The 15,785-nt window shown below is 51.9% G+C and overlaps 1 protein-coding gene across 1 annotated transcript in view; it reads left to right on the forward strand.

Moving 5' to 3' along the window:
• CDH2 (cadherin 2) overlaps positions 1-15,785 on the forward strand; it is a 200,278-nt gene that overhangs the window by 160,254 nt on the left and 24,239 nt on the right. The window contains exons 8-13 of the mRNA XM_054724358.1: positions 7,785-7,922; positions 8,801-8,986; positions 11,406-11,659; positions 14,193-14,335; positions 14,967-15,200; positions 15,478-15,711. Coding sequence (XP_054580333.1) covers positions 7,785-7,922; positions 8,801-8,986; positions 11,406-11,659; positions 14,193-14,335; positions 14,967-15,200; positions 15,478-15,711 — 1,189 coding nt within the window. The remainder of the gene's footprint in view (positions 1-7,784; positions 7,923-8,800; positions 8,987-11,405; positions 11,660-14,192; positions 14,336-14,966; positions 15,201-15,477; positions 15,712-15,785) is intronic.

Genomic DNA, 15,785 nt, shown 5'->3' on the forward strand with positions numbered 1-15,785 from the left:
GCTCATGGTTTACTTCCACTAAGAAAGCTCTTGTACCATTTTCTGCACAACTTCAAATCGGTTAAATGATATATGTGCGCACGAGAAATCCCTGCTAGTCTGGCATGCTTAGTCTGTGTAAGACTTGGTGTGAGAACTGACTGAGTTAATCAGGTGCCTCTGGTGGTTAAACGTTGGTTTTGAACAAGTGGAATCGGATACCTCTGGCATCTACTTTCTAAAATCGTTGGCATTTCCTTGGTTTGGCCTTACGGTTGTTTTTTGTGAGGAATTAAACTGAACACCACGCCCAGATCATGGGTGTAGACAGTTAAGAGAATGATGAGCATTCACATGTTCAAGAGGGTACAAATAGCATGCGTGTGCCAGGCTGTGGCCGCCCGTGTGGAGAGCCTGGTGCAGGACCGAGGACCGTATCTCCTGTGTGCGCACCGGCCCCCGGGCTCTGAGGTTGATTTATGAAACAGGTCTGAACCCGGGTGGCTGCCTTCGTTGTCCTGACCAGCCTTTCCAGTTATCAACGGAGGGAAGCACTCTTGTGCCTCGTGTTTCGTCGAAGAGACAGAGCAGTGGGCGGTTTGGGATGCCATGGAGGGAGGGATAGCTTGGTTCGTTGCAGAGGGTCGCTCCCTGTGACAGGCCCCGGCCCCCCCGCGCTCTGCACACCTCCGTGTTTCTCTCCCCGGGCTCCCTTCCACCAGGACCGTGGTCGGCAAACCGCGGCTCGCGAGCCACATGCGGCTCTTTGGCCCCTTGAGTGTGGCTCTTCCACAAAATACCATGGCCTGGGCGAGTCTGTTTTGAAGAAGTGGCGTTAGAAGAGGGTTAAGTTTAAAAAATTTGGCTCAAAAGAAATTTCAATCGTGGTCCTGTTGATCTTTGGCTCTGTGGACTCATGAGTTGGCGACCACTGCACCAGGAATGCCTTGCGCCTCTTGACCTTGAACGCTCCCTTTCTTCATGTTCCATCCTAAGCCCCACTTCTATTCTTGTCTGACGTCTCCAGCCCGAATGACTCTCTTATTTACACCTCTTCTCTGTTCTGTTCTTCAGAAGTCCTCAAGGTCATTCTTGACCATCATCGGTAATCATTGTGTGAGTGAGTTATCCGAGGGCGGACTTACAAGGATTCATGTTTTGTAGATTTCTGGCCCAGCCAGCTTTTATCCTGACGAGACCTCATGTTTGGTACATTGGAAGGAAACATGACAGCTGCCAGAGCTAATGTCATGGACAAGGATTTTAGGAGTTGGTTTTTATGATACTTCACTTGCCTTAGTGGCCTTCACTCGAATTGGACCGAAGAAAACTTTACTATTGCGATTAATTGTAGGCGAAAGATGGTGCTAGAAGCACTTTACTAAAGTAATATGAGCCAATCAAGATGGCTTTATTCACAGCTGAGCTCAGAGTCTGACTTAGGAGTTAGGTGTAAGGTTTTATTTCATTGTACCACTTACCTTGCGGGTGTCGGTGATTCTTTCTGTTCCAGGGATATTTTATGTTAGAGATTGTTGAAATGTAGTTTTTGCAATAGTCCTTTTAGTTTAGTGATATGCACAGCATGGATGTCTTCTCACCTTTTCCATTACAATATGAAAAACTCTGTTTTTTTTTAAATATATCTTTTATTGATTTCAGAGAGGAAGGGAGAGGGAGAGAGAGAAGAAACATCAATGATGAGTGAAAATCACTGATTGGCTGCCTCCTTCACGCCCCTCACTGGGGATGGAGCCCGCAACCCGGGCATGTGCCCTGACAGGGAATCGAACCGGGACCTCCTGGTTCATAGGTAGACGCTCCATTACTGAGCCATGCCAGCTGGGCATGAAATACTATTCTTTAATGTCACACATGCTGTATTCTATATGAGAATGTGGTGTATTTTTATATTCTCTCTTGAGGGCCAGTGTGTTCACATACTAAGTGTGTGTAACTCGCCTCCCAGGCCCAGTATTTCTCCTTCTTTCACACTTCCCTTGTGAGATACAGACTCGGCCCCCTCCTGTTTCCACACGCAGTATTCCTGTCACCCGGAGCCTGGCCGTGTGACGGCAGAAAGAGGGAGGCGTAGAGAAGTAAACAGAGTCTTGCTAACGCAGACCAGCCGCCTTTAGAGAGCAGAGCGACCGGGTTCAGTTTAGAGGAAGAAACTCGAAAGTCAGACTGTGACGGGGGTGAGTCTGCCTCGCGGGGGGACACACACCGCCAGGCCCGACCCCGGGGAACGCCGGCGGAAAGGGACGGGACCCTGGGTTAGACGGTATGAGCAACAGCTTCTTGACAGCAGGAGTATCACACACAGCAGTGAGTGAGTAAGGAAAGTTATGGAAAACCTTCCTTTTCCAGAGCTCGTTTCACGGAGGAGAAACGTGTCTCTCGGACGGTTCCTGATGGTTCTGCCCGGAGCCGGGGATGAGTTGCTCCCCGGCCTGGCGCGGGCCTGCGCCTCTTTTATTTCTGTTAGAACCCGCGGGTTCCTTTTCATTAGAGGTAATTTCAGTTATCATTCTCCCAGGACATCATGACACCTTGAAGCGCCGGGACTTCTGGCCACGGCATAGGAAGGGTCCGCTGTGTATTTCCCTTTCATCTCCAGCTGTAACGGCACCGAGTCCCGGGTTTGGCCGACCTCGGGCCCTGCCCCCACGCCCAGTGCTCAGGCTTCAGCTCCACCTGACCCCCCGCGCCCTGGCGGTGCCGCCCTGGCTTTCCCTTCTCTTCCCACCCTCCTCCTCCTGCCTGTCTCCCCACCACTGGTGACTCCCCTCCGCCTCCCTGGGCTGGCATCCTGGCTCTGCCTGTGTCAGGCTATTGGACCTTGAGTGTCTGCTCCCACATCTGTGCGTGGGGTAATGCCGACCTCCCGGAAGGCTGCGAGGGTGATGCCCGGCGAAGCAGGCAGCCTGAGGGCCGAGCCCAGTGAGTCACGGGGAGTCCCCGACCCCCCTGGCATCGCATCGCCCCAGCATCTGCTGGCCGAGCCCCGTTACTCTCCTCCTTGCACAGCTTCTCTCCTGGCAAAGAGGGAATTCCACTCCCTGTCTTCCCTGCCTCACCCGCCTTCCCCTTGCCTCTGCCGGGCTCCACCCTGGAGGTGTCTTCGGTGGCTGTGGGCTCAGTCTCCTGCTCTCCAGGCTCCTTCCTGCAAACCCCAGTTCCCTCCGGATCTGCACCCCCGGCCCGGCCCTGATGGTGCAGTGTGGCTCCCCAGCCAGAGCGGGGGTCGGGAATGCCGCTCTTGAACCTGGTGGTCCCGACTCTCTGCGACCTGGCCCCGGAGCCCCCCACCCCGTTAGCCTACCTGCCCTCCACTTATCTGTGGAATCTTAAAAAACAAATCAAATGAACAAACAAAACAAAAATGAAACAGACTTATCGATACAGAGAACAAATTGTACGTGCATAGCAGGAGGGCAGGCCTGTGGGCTACTCACAGCCAGATAAACGGAAGTGACGGTAGAGGTGTGTGCCGAGTAGGCAAGGACCCTCCGACGCCATCCCGAGGTGACGGACGCTTCCTTTCGGTCAAGCTCGGCGTGAAGGGCAGGCTGTGCTGGGCCAGGGTTTCTCCCCCTGGCCCTGTTGACATTTGGGTGGGCTAGATCTTTGCTAGGGGCCTGGGATGGTTAGCAGCCTCTAGACTTTCTATCCATTCGATGTCAGGAAATCCCCTTCGTTTTGATAATCAAAAATGTCCAGGACGTCCCCTGGGCGGGGGTGAGGAGGACAGAATCGCCCCAGCTGAGAACCACCGGTTTAGGCAGAAGGAAACGCCGAATGCAGTGGCATACATGCAGTGGCATACATGCAGTGGCATACATGCAGTGGCATGGAATCATGATAAGCATCTGAAAGTAAACGCAAAAAGCTCAAGGTGTGGGGTCAGCAGGTGAGAGGTGATGGCCTTGAAAAGGTAGGTAAGACGGAGAAGGAAGGATGGTCGGCAGGTGGATGAGTTCATCCCTTCTAGAATGGGAAGGGAGGAAGTGTGCTTTTTTAAAAATTTGTCTTTATTGTTAAAAGTGTTACAGATGCCCCTTTTTTCCTCACCATTGAGCCCCTTCTCCCCACTCCCGCTCCCTCCCGGGCCTTCATCACAGCACTCTTGCCTGTGTCCTTGGGTTATGCACATATGCATACTAGAGGCCCGATGCACAAAATTCGTGCAAGAATAGACCTTCCTTCCCCCGGCTGCCGGCACCAACTTCCCTCTGGCACCCGAGACCCAAGCTTCGCTCACAGCCCTGGCTTCCTCTGGAAGGACGTCCTGTCTAATTAGCATATTATGCTTTTATTATTATAGATAACTTCTTTGGTTAATCTCGTCTCACCCACCCACCTCTGAGATTCCGCAGTCTGTTCCATGCTTCCATGTCTCTGGATCTGTTTTGTTTGTCAGTTTATTTTGCTCATTAGATTCCACATATGTGAGGTCACGTGATAGTTGTCTTTCTCTGGCTGGCTTATTTCACTCAGCATACAGGACGCGTTTCTAAGCTGAGTCCCCTTGGTCAGAGGGGGGACTCTGAGGGTGGGAAGTCAGATCCTTGGGGCATCTAAATGCCAGTCCTACAGGGCCAGACGCCCAGCGGCTGAGTCAGGCCAGGCGCTCTGAACAGCGTGGGTGTCTAGGACACACGGTAGTGCCTTCCTTACAGAAGGAGAGAGCATTTTACCGACCTGGCCTCTGGAAATGGGGGTGACGTTGTTTTCCAAGCCATTTCTCGATTTGAAGAGACACTGTATTTTAGAAATAACAGTGCTCTTTTATAACTCAGAGGTTTCAAGACTCGCTTGAAGCAATAGGAAATTCCAAGTCTTAGCGACCGATCCCCTTGTTTCAGCTACATGGATAATTGCATAGAATATGCCTATGTGATTTTAAAGATCTTTGCAGAGTAGACATTAACAAAGAACTGTGTCTCCATATAATATCTGTGTCGGTTTTTTATCTTCTTTTTTTTAAAAAATAAAAGCTCCATTAAAAAAAAATTGTTTTAAGTGTTCATCAGTCTCCGCAAACAGAGCCAACAACTGGAATTTCAATAACAAATTTCTGTTTTCACTACTTTCGGCGGGGAGGCTGGCCGGAGCGCCTACAGAGGTCTCCTAACCACGAGGCGTCACGCGGGAAGGGCAGGCTGGGTTGGGAGAGGGAGTCATTGAGAGTAGCTTGCATCAGCATTAGGGGCAGTGTTACGGGTTAAAACTTAAAAGGGCTAAGCCAGCACTCTCCCTTTCTTTCTTTTTTTAATGTAAAACAGTATGATGTTTTATTTTTTAGGGGGACAAAAACACCTGCAATAAATAACTGTTAGAGATTGACGTTTGGGTAGACAGAGACCCGGAGTCACGCGTGGGAGGTGGGCTTGCCCTCCTGCTCTGAGCTAGTCCCTGGCCCTCCCACTCACAGCTGAGTCGGAAGCTGCAGTGCGTGTCTGTCCTGGCCAGGCTCCAGACACCCCCAAGGGCGGCCATTCATAACGTGGGTTATATTTAGAACCAGGGAGGGCTGCACTTCGCAGTGACGGCTGGCTTATTTGGGTTTGAAGAAGTGAGTTCTGTTGTTCAGAATGTCCTAACATTTATGGAAACAGCCTATATTTTTATCTGCGCCCATTTCCAGAGGTTTCCCGTGATCGGAGACACTCGTTTGGGTTAGATTTTCCTAACATACACTTGCCTGCTCGTGCTGCAGACTTCTCAGACCAGCTCGGCACTCTCCGGGGCAGTACGGCTGGGTTGGCTGTCCCCTACAGATTGCAGCAGAGTTTGGAAGCAGCGACGCCCACTTGATAATAATCGCCTGCGTGTAAATGTCATATCCACTGTAGGTCTCTGGGCACAATGAGTGTTATGTCCAAAGAGCAATATGTCAAGTATACAAATGTGAAATACCTACTGTGTTCCAGGGCTAAGAATATATACTAATAAAAGCCTTGGGGGTGATCAGGCCAGCAGCAGAGGGTATTTGGGGGCAATCAGGCCCGCAAGGAAGCAGTTAGGGGGCAATCAAGCAGGTAGGTGAGCGGTTAGGAGCCAGCGGTCCCGGATTGTGAGAGGGATGTCCAACTGCAGGATTAGGCCCGATTCCTGTGGATTAGGCCTAATCCTGCAGTTGGACATCCCCCGAGGGGTCCCATATTAGAGAGGGTGCAAGCTGGGCTGAGGGACACCCTCCCCAGTGCACAAATTTTGTGCACCGGGCCTCTAGTATAAACATAAATCCTTTAACTAGGTTTTGCCTTCATTTAAGAATGTAATCCTTCTATATACAGTGTTCCCAAGAAATGTATACACACTTTTTAATAACTGATAGCTTAGTTTTGAAAATGAAATTTATTTTAATCATTGTTAAATTAATAAAATATATTTAATTAATAATTATTAAATTATTGAGAAATATCTTAGTTTACATAAGCATTATGGTGACGTATTATCGATTGAGTAAACTTAACACCTCACCAGTTACATGACTGCCTTTATAATTATCCAAAGTGTGTGTATACATTTTTGGGGGACACCCTATAGGTGTGAATAACATGTATGAATTAGAATAGCAGAAAATATTGTATCGACTCTGTTATAATAGAGTGAATACATATAAGAAAACACGCCCACAAACATGGAAGCATATGTAATGATTGTGAATGTATGTAGGATCAACTTGCTAAATAACATGAGGTACCATTGTTGATTCATCAGATTGGCAAACATTAAAGATGGAAAATATCCCAGTTTGGCAAGGGGGTTGAGGAGTTGGTTTTGAACACAGTTGATGAGGGTAGTATTTCAGTGGGCAGTTTGTAACTATGTGTCAAATTTGTTGATATGTCTACTTTCTGACTCAGCAATCCCACCTAAATAAAGAAATCTATACTAATAAAAGAGTAATATGCTAATTAGACCAGATAGACCAGATGTCCTTCAGGACAAAGCCACGGTGGCGGGGCTGAGGCAGAGGCAGTTAGGGGTGATCAGGCCGGCAGGGGAGAGTGGTTAGGGGCAATCAGGCCAGCAGGGGAGCAGTTAGTGGGCGATCAGACCAGCAGGGGAGCAGTTAGAAGCAATCAGACAGGCAGGCAGAGGTGGTTAGGGTAGGCAGAGGTGGTTAGGGGTGATCAGGCAGGCAAGCAAGCAGTTAGGAGCCAGCAGTCCTGGATTGCGAGATGGATGTCTGATTGCTGGTTTAGGCCTGATCCCTGTGGGACCTAAACCGGCAATTGGACATCCCTTGAGGAGTCCCAGATTGGAGAGGGTGCAGGTCGGGGTGAGGGACCCTCCCCGCCCCCCCCCCCCCGGGCATGAATTTCATGCACTGGACCTCTAGTAATATATAAAAGGAAAACATATATACTTTGTGAATTATATATGCTTTCTTCTCCCTCTCAAGATTCTTCATTGTCTCTAGTCCCCTAAACGGGGTAGAAAGTAACATGTGATAAAATAAATGAGACGCGTGGACCCGAGGGCCCGATCACGTGCACTTGGACGCTGAGAAGTTCCGAGGAGAAGGGAGGGTAGAGCCGCTGGCAGTGTCCGCTCAGCTGTGAGTTCAATACACCTCCCCATGAGCAGAGATGAAAGCGCACGGTTCAGCCTCTCCAGACAGACCAGACCTGCCCTTGGCCCGTTACAGCCGACTCCGTCGGGGAATCCGGTGCCGTGACTCGGCGTGAATGAGGCTGCGTTAGCCGCGTGGCATGAAGGGCGTTTACAGAGCAGCGGTCACGTCGTCTTGAGGAGCCGGTGTGATGTCTGTTCCCTCTGTCTCCTTTCAGAAAGTGCACCAGTACACGCTGATAATCCAGGCCACCGACACGGAAGGCAGCCCCACCTACGGCCTCTCCAACACGGCCACGGCCGTCATCACCGTGACCGACGTCAACGACAACCCCCCCGAGTTCACGGCCATGTCGGTAAGTGCCGCGGCCACGCAGAGCCTGGGCCCCGCGGGGCGCCCCCGGGGGCTGCGTCCTGAGTGACAGGTGTGTTCGTGGAGGTGGGCTTTGCTCAGCCTCGTGGCAGACTGGCTGCTGATCCAGCATTTCCTGTCCCTGGAACCAGGGTTCTGGTGAGGCACCGAGTCACACTTCTCTTTTGGTCCCCAAGTCCGCTGATTAGGTTGTAAAATGTGCCGCCTCGAAGACACGCTCTCCCCAAAGCTCTGTGCTGTTAAAGCAACGCTTACGTGCTCTGACCGGTTTGGCTCGGTGGATAGAGCGTCGGCCTGCGGACTGAAGGGTCCCGGGTTCGATTCCGGTCAAGGGCATGTGCCTTGTTTGCGGGCACATCCCCAGTAGGGGGTGTGCAGGAGGCAGCTGATCGATGTTTCTCTCTCATCGATCTTTCTAACTCTATCCCTCTCCCTTCTTCTCTGTAAAAAATCAATAAAATATATATTTTTTAAAAACAACACTTAGGCCTGTGTTCAGGTACATGGATGACATGACTGATGTTTACGACCTCATCCGCATATAGTGGTCATCTCTCGCGGAAGAGTGGTTCCTCAGACTCATCCTGTCCTCCCCCATCCCGCTCATCACCCGGACCCCCCGATGGAGGCTCATTTTCATATTCATGAGTCTGTGCCGTCTCTCGGAAAAGAAAACTGCCCGCTGGCTAACATCCTATCATGTGTAACGTCGGACATAACTGCTGTGATTGCCGGCCTCACGATCCCACGCTGAGTGGGGGGACAGATCGGGTGGGCCCGTCGGGTCAGGGTGGTGGTCCTCGTAGCCAGTCTGTCCTGCCTGGCCCGCCGCTCCTCTCACTGAGCTTCCCTTCCCGGCAGTTCTATGGCGAAGTCCCGGAGAACAGGGTGGACGTCATCGTGGCCAACCTGACCGTGACCGACAAGGACCAGCCGCACACGCCGTCCTGGAACGCGGTGTACAGAATCAGCGGCGGGGACCCCACGGGCCGCTTCGCCATCCAGACCGACCCCAACAGCAACGACGGCTTGGTCACCGTGGTGAAGGTGGGTGAGGGAGCTCGGGCCCCTGGCCCTCGGCCGCTCTGGTGGCCAGGATGGCCCCCGTGCTTGCTACTCAGCCTGGTGGCTTTTTCCTTCAAGCGCCGCTCGCCCTGGAATGAGGGCCCGTTGAGGAGCCGCAGGGGATGTGGTCGCTGTTGTTGAGGCCGGCATAGGTTCCGTCACGTGACCTCTGGAGTCTGGCTGTTGTTCAGTGAGTTTGGACGCTGTCCATCGGAGGCAGGACCGCCCTCGGCCGTGTTGCCGGGCGTGTGGCCGTGAGAGTGACGTGTCGCAGCCCGGAGTCTGGGTCCCCGGGGGTGGCGATGAGGAACGCGGCCCCACACCCTGTCCTCAGCCTCCGGGTCGCTGTTAGGTCCTGGCTCAGGGACCAGCCAGGGTATATCACGGCAGTGAGGTGGGGTGAGCAGGCAAGAGGAGCGTCCACGCGGTCGGAAGGTTTTGAAGGTGCATTGCTGTTTTTGAAGGCTGTTTTCAAGGCTTGACGAATTTGGTTCTTCTGATCTTTAATCGCCCTCCCTCCCCCCCAAAAAAAAAAAAAAGTCCACGCGCTGGAAGTAAAGGGATGTGAACTCCAAGTGTAATAACCAGGCAGCGCTAATCAGTGCAAAACTCTTAAAGTGGCACATCTTCCGTTCACCCACCGGAGAAGGGATCGGCTCCGCCTCCTATCCCAAGACCCCTGATGTGTCAGGAAAAGCCCAGCGTTGGCCGTCCGTCCGTAGTGAGGCGCACGGGCGTGCCCGCGGCCACGGATGGTCCGTGTGCGAGTAGAATGGGCGTTCCCCCGGGAGCTGGGGTTGGACGTCTGTGACCACACAATAGTGATCCCAGCACGGGCCCCGAACCTAACTGTGTTCTTCTAACCCCAGCTCTGCCCTGGGTGGCCGTGCGACCATGGCACCTTTGCACCTGCTGTACAGGTGAACACGCCTCAGCAGGAAGTGGGGATGGAGCCCGGCCTGTGTGGCTCAGTGGTGAGCGAGGACCCTAAAACCAGGAGGTCACCCTTCGATTCCCGGTCAGGAGTTAGGGCACATGCCCCTGTTGTGGGGTTGATCCTCAGGATGGGGCTGTGCAGGAGGCAGCCGATCCATGATGCTCTCTCATCATTGATGTTTCTATCGCTCTCTCCCTCTCCTTTCTTCTCTGAAATCAATAAATATATATTTAATAAAAAAAGAAAAGAGAAAGCAGATGGTAACAGCACCCCACCTGGTCCCAGCGCCGTTCTGGGGGTAAGGAAGCCTCCCACAGCTGGAGCGCTCACACACTGCGTGCCCGTAGCATCAGGGCGTGTCACGCCAGGGGTGTTCCACGCGGCTCACGCATTCGCTCAGAAGAATTCTGTCTGGCTGGCTGGCTTCTCTGCTGTCTTGTTTAGCGTCGTTGAGAAGGGGAAGCTGGGTGGGGAGTTGGGAAAGCTGTGTGTGTGTGAAGAGGTGGAGGAGGCCCGCCTTAAGAAGCGGGTGTGTTTGTGCCAATAAGCTGGTTTTCCCTCCAGCTTCGCTCGGGGTCATTCTTAGAGGAGCTCGGGGCTCCCCACGCTCTGTCCAGGTTGCCCCGCCCAGCGCTGTCTGCGCCCCCACGGGCTGGTGGTCAGTGGGAATTAGGAATCAAAGTTCAGGCTGGTCCCTGGACTCCTGGCGACTTCCCTGTGGACAGGAGGGTTCACGGAACGCCGGAAGTTAATATTTACACGAAGGGTTACGTGCGCATTGCCTTTCTCTGGAGTGCTCTTCTGAGGTTTGGGTTCTTACAGATCAGGAAAATGCCCACAATTCTTTTGGAAAACAACCAGAATTTTTGTTTGCTGAGAAAAAAACAACACAAAATCACTTTTCTGCTTATAAGCACTATTATTTTTTAAGTGTAAATGTGCATGTACTTTAAAATGCATATATCAATAGAGTATGATTGAACTTTCCAATTGAACGAGTTTAGCTTCATGAAAAATTAACGTTTTCTGAGTGTGGTCGGTTTTTCTTTATCACAAACTGGGCACAGCTCCCTAGAGAGGGACAGCCTTTTCAGAGTTCGAGGACAATCGGACCCTCTCAGGTGATCTGTATAGAGTATTTTTGAGCAACCATACTGTTTTTAAAAATAATCAAGACTTTAGAGGTATCTAAATATGTTCAGTCATTACATTAGTAATATGTGTTCTTTTGTGACCATAAATCTTGGAAGGACCCAAGATGTATAAACATCTCAGCTAAATTGTGGACACCATTTCCATCACGGGCCATGCAAATGCATGTTTTCCAGAAATCGGAGAAGAAGCTATGGCAGAGTCAATGGAAAAGGAATGTTTTGGAGAGGGCATTGATAGAAGGATAAACTGCAGAATGAATGTATTATTTCCCACCAAACCATGGTTTCCCTTTTTTTCCCCCGCCCCTAGCCAATCGACTTTGAAACAAACAGGATGTTTGTCCTCACTGTTGCTGCGGAGAATCAAGTGCCATTAGCCAAGGGGATTCAGCACCCACCGCAGTCGACGGCAACTGTGTCCGTGACCGTCATTGATGTGAATGAAAACCCTTATTTCGTCCCCAACCCCAAGATCATTCGCCAAGAAGAAGGCCTTCATGCCGGGACCATGCTGACAGCGTTTACTGCTCAGGACCCGGATCGATATATGCAGCAGAGTATTAGGTACCCGATGCCATTGATGCTGTTCTCACCATTCCCCGTATGTTCCAGGCTGCGCGTCAAAGGGATCGCTTGAGTCAGAAATTTCCTTTGGAACCAAAGCTACTTATTACGAGAGTATTGTTAATTCTCTGATGAAGTTTCCTCAGTAGGTCGATGAATAGAGCGCATTGGAGACATAAGAATGGATCAACTCCAGTCTTATTGGAAGAACATGTGCTCTGGCTCCTTTCCTTTTTTAAATAGCCTATATAATAAAGAGGTAATGTGCAAATTGACCATCACTCCAACACACAAGATGGACGTCCCCATGTGGTCAAAGATGGTCGCCCCCATGTGGACACAAGATGGCCTGCAGGGGAGGGCAGTTGGGGGCAACCAGGCCTGCAGGGGAGGACAGTTAGGGGCAACCAGGCCTGCAGGGGAAGGCAGTTAGGGTTGACCAGGCCAGCAGTGGGGGAGCAGTTGGGGGCAATCAGGCCTGCAGGGGAAGGCAGTTAGGGGTGACCAGGCCTGCAGGGGGGGAGCAGTTGGGGGCAATCAGGCCTGCAGGGGAGGACAGTTAGGGGCAACCAGGCCAGCAGGGAAGGGCATTTGGGGCAACCAGGCCAGCAGGGAAGGGCAGTTGGGGGCGATCAGGCCTGCAGGGGAGGATAGTTAGGGGCAACCAGGCCTGCAAGGAAGGGCAGTTAGGGGTGACCAGGCCAGCAGGGGAGGGCAGTTAGGGGAAATCGGATGGCAGGGGAGCAGTTAGGCATTGGTCAGGCTGGCAGGGGAGTGGTTAGGGGGTGATCAGGCTGGCAGGCAGAAGCAGTTAGGGGCAATCAGGCAGGCAGGCAGGTGAGCCAGCAGTCCTGGATTGTGAGTTGGACATCCCTCGAGGGGTCCCAGATTGGAGAGGGTGCAGGCTGATCTGAGGGATACACGCCCCCCCATGCACGAATTTCATGCACTGGGCCTCTAGTATATAATAATAAAAGTGTAATATGCTAATTAGACTGGACAGCCGAATGACCTTCCAGACGTCCTTCTGGACGACCTTCCGGACAAAGCCGGGCTGCAAGGGCTGAGCCCCTTGCACGAATTTTGTGCGTTGGGCCTCTAGTTTATAATAATAAAAGTATAATATGCTAATTAGACTGGGCAGCCAAATGACCTTCCAGACGAAGCCGGGGCAGCGAGGGCCGAGCCCCTTGCATAAATTTTGTGCGTCGGGCCTCTAGTTTAGCTGGTGCTTTCATACCAAAATCACAGAGAGCTTCTACTGTAAGCAGGTGGGTGACACTCAGAGGCTCATGACATTTGTCTCTTCTCCGTCCATCAGGGAGGAAACTCATGCAAAACCAGGAAGTGAAAGCTCATTGTTTTCATCCTTTACCTGTACAGTATTTGTAGGACTTACACAGTACGTCTGTAGAGCAGGCGTCCTCAAACATGCGGGTGTTTTTGCCGTTCTGTTTTTTTACTTCAAAATAAGATCTGTGCAGTGAGCTAGGAATTTGTTCATATTTTTTTAAAAACTATAGTCCGGCCCTCCAACGGTCTGAGGGACAGTGAACTGGCCCCCAGCTTAAAAAGTCTGAGGACCCCTGCTGTAGAGACTTCCAGCTTCAGCAACATCAGATGCATCCTTCCTGGTGAGGCACGTGATGGTGGGCAGAGCACACCCCACACGGCCGTTCATTGCTGGCGACGATAACTTTTAAAACCAGCTCCTGTTTTACTTACCTTCTCGTAGAACTGCTGCTAACAGATAACTGCGTATGGTCTCCATCTCGCTGTACATTAAAAAATCAACACACATAGCTAAGCCATTGCTGTATTAAATCCTACAACTTTTTATATCTCAAAATGTAGGATATTTTTTGCAGCCTGTGTATTGGTCATCTGAGCTTAAGAAGCTCCTCCCTCTCCCCCCCCCCACTCCCCCTAAAAAAGAAGGAATTTAAGACGGTCAGGTCTGCTTCCTACAGACTCAGGCTGTGGCCCTTCCTTTGAAGAGGGTAGTTCTGAGGCCTCATTGTGGGAGGTCCCACTAGGGTTGGGATTATGGGCCCCCCCACTACGACCTCATTCATCTCCCCCATGATGGTAAACATTTTGGAAATATTCTGTGATACAAGATTCAACTTCTAATTTCTCTTGAGTCCTATACGTTAGGGCTGCTGCTTATGTAGAAGGTATATGTGAGCTAGTGTGTCTGCACCATTGCTAACCACTGAGCTAGACAGGAGGTTAAAATGCGATCGTCAGACCCACCAGAGCCCACAGCAGAGAGACCAAGCTCCTCGTCTCTCCGCCCAGACGCCTGCACCTGCCGTTTCCTGCGTGCCTGCCGTAGACAGCCTTTCTGGGCCTCCCGAGCCACGGTCCCAGCAATACTTCCCACGTTGACCACGTCTTTCCAGCCATCACCTGTAAACATGCATGTTGATTAGCTGGTTGGCATTTGGAACTAACCCAGTAAAATATGCTTTTTTTTCCCCCTAAGTTTCATGCACAAAGAAATTAAATGGATTGCACTTTCCTTTTGTAGATACACAAAATTATCCGATCCTGCCAACTGGCTAAGGATAGATCCTGTGAACGGGCAAATAACGACAATCGCTGTGCTGGACAGAGAATCCCCCCACGTGAAGAACAACATATACAACGCTACCTTCCTCGCGTCGGACAATGGTGCGTCCTCAAGTCCAGTCACCATGTTACCCTGCATGTAGTCAAAGCAAGGAGAGTGCCTCGTGAATGTGTCCTCAGGACACGAGGTTTTCTGCGAAACCCAATTGTCTAGAAAACCCTTGGGCCCCAGCTCCTATGCTCCACTTCCACGGGGTCTCTGGGACATACCCGTGTGCTTCATGATGTCCACCCCCTCCCTGGCGGCCTCGTGTGCCGATGACAGGCCTTGGGGGTTTTCTGTCCGGCTGCCTGTCAATGCCTTGTCACTGCCGGTGGAGTCCGCCCTCTGTGGCCCCAACACGGTAGTGTTTTGGGGTGGTCTCTGTATATTTCTGCTGCCGTCCGTCTGTCTGTCTCCGGCCTTTTTCCTCTTTCTAATTCTCTGCCTCTCGTCTGCCATGAGCTCAGAAACTCGTAATTCGGTGCATCCGTTGGGCTAATTGAGGACGGGCGCTTTAGTGTATGGGCTTTGGAACCTCGTTTCGTCTTTCTTTGTGGGTCTTGGCCAGATTCTGAACAGTTGAGATGGGCAGGCAGCGCGTGTTTTGCTGCGTGAGATGAAAGTGACGTCCGTGAGCGTGGCGGTGACGGGCCGCTGTTCGGCATCGGGGTGTGCTTGTCTGTCTTGAAGGGATCCCGCCCATGAGTGGGACGGGCACGCTGCAGGTCTACCTGCTGGACATCAACGACAACGCCCCCCAAGTGCTGCCTCAGGAGGCGGAGACGTGCGAGACGCCGGCCCCCAACGCCATCAACATCACGGCCCTGGACTACGACATTGACCCCAACGCCGGCCCCTTTGCTTTCGACCTGCCTGTGTCTCCCGCGACCATCAAGAGGAATTGGACCATCACGCGGCTTAATGGTGAGAACGGTTCATTATTTGAGTACACGTGCACTGGAGCAGCCTGGTACGCTAAGGCCACGTTAGGTGCTTTGTAATCTCATTAAATCTATCTTCAAAGCCACTTAACGTTTGAGACCTCAAAGCCCTGCAAGCCAGCCCGCCTTCCCCACGCAGCACGCTGCGATCTGCTTTCCCTGAACCGTCAGGGCGGACATTCCTTCGAGAAGGTGCTGGGCGCTTTTCATCGTATCCGGTGGTCACTCTCACTCGGCCTTTTTTTTTTTTTTTAACGCAGGTGACTTTGCTCAGCTTAATTTGAAGATCAAGTTCCTCCAGGCGGGGATCTACGACGTCCCCATCATCATCACCGACTCGGGGAACCCTCCCAAGTCGAACAGCTCCGTGCTCCGCGTGAAGGTGTGCCAGTGCGACTCCAACGGGGACTGCACGGACGTGGACCGCATCGTGGGCGCCGGGCTGGGCACCGGGGCCATCGTCGCCATCCTGCTCTGCATCATCATCCTGCTCAGTGAGGACCCCCGGCTCCTAGAGCTTAGTTCTCTTTGCTTCCAGGATGCTGAGCGGAGGAGCGTGTGGATGTTG

The sequence above is a fragment of the Eptesicus fuscus genome, chromosome 12, assembly GCF_027574615.1.
Source record: "Eptesicus fuscus isolate TK198812 chromosome 12, DD_ASM_mEF_20220401, whole genome shotgun sequence".
Taxonomy (NCBI): Eukaryota; Metazoa; Chordata; class Mammalia; order Chiroptera; family Vespertilionidae; genus Eptesicus; species Eptesicus fuscus.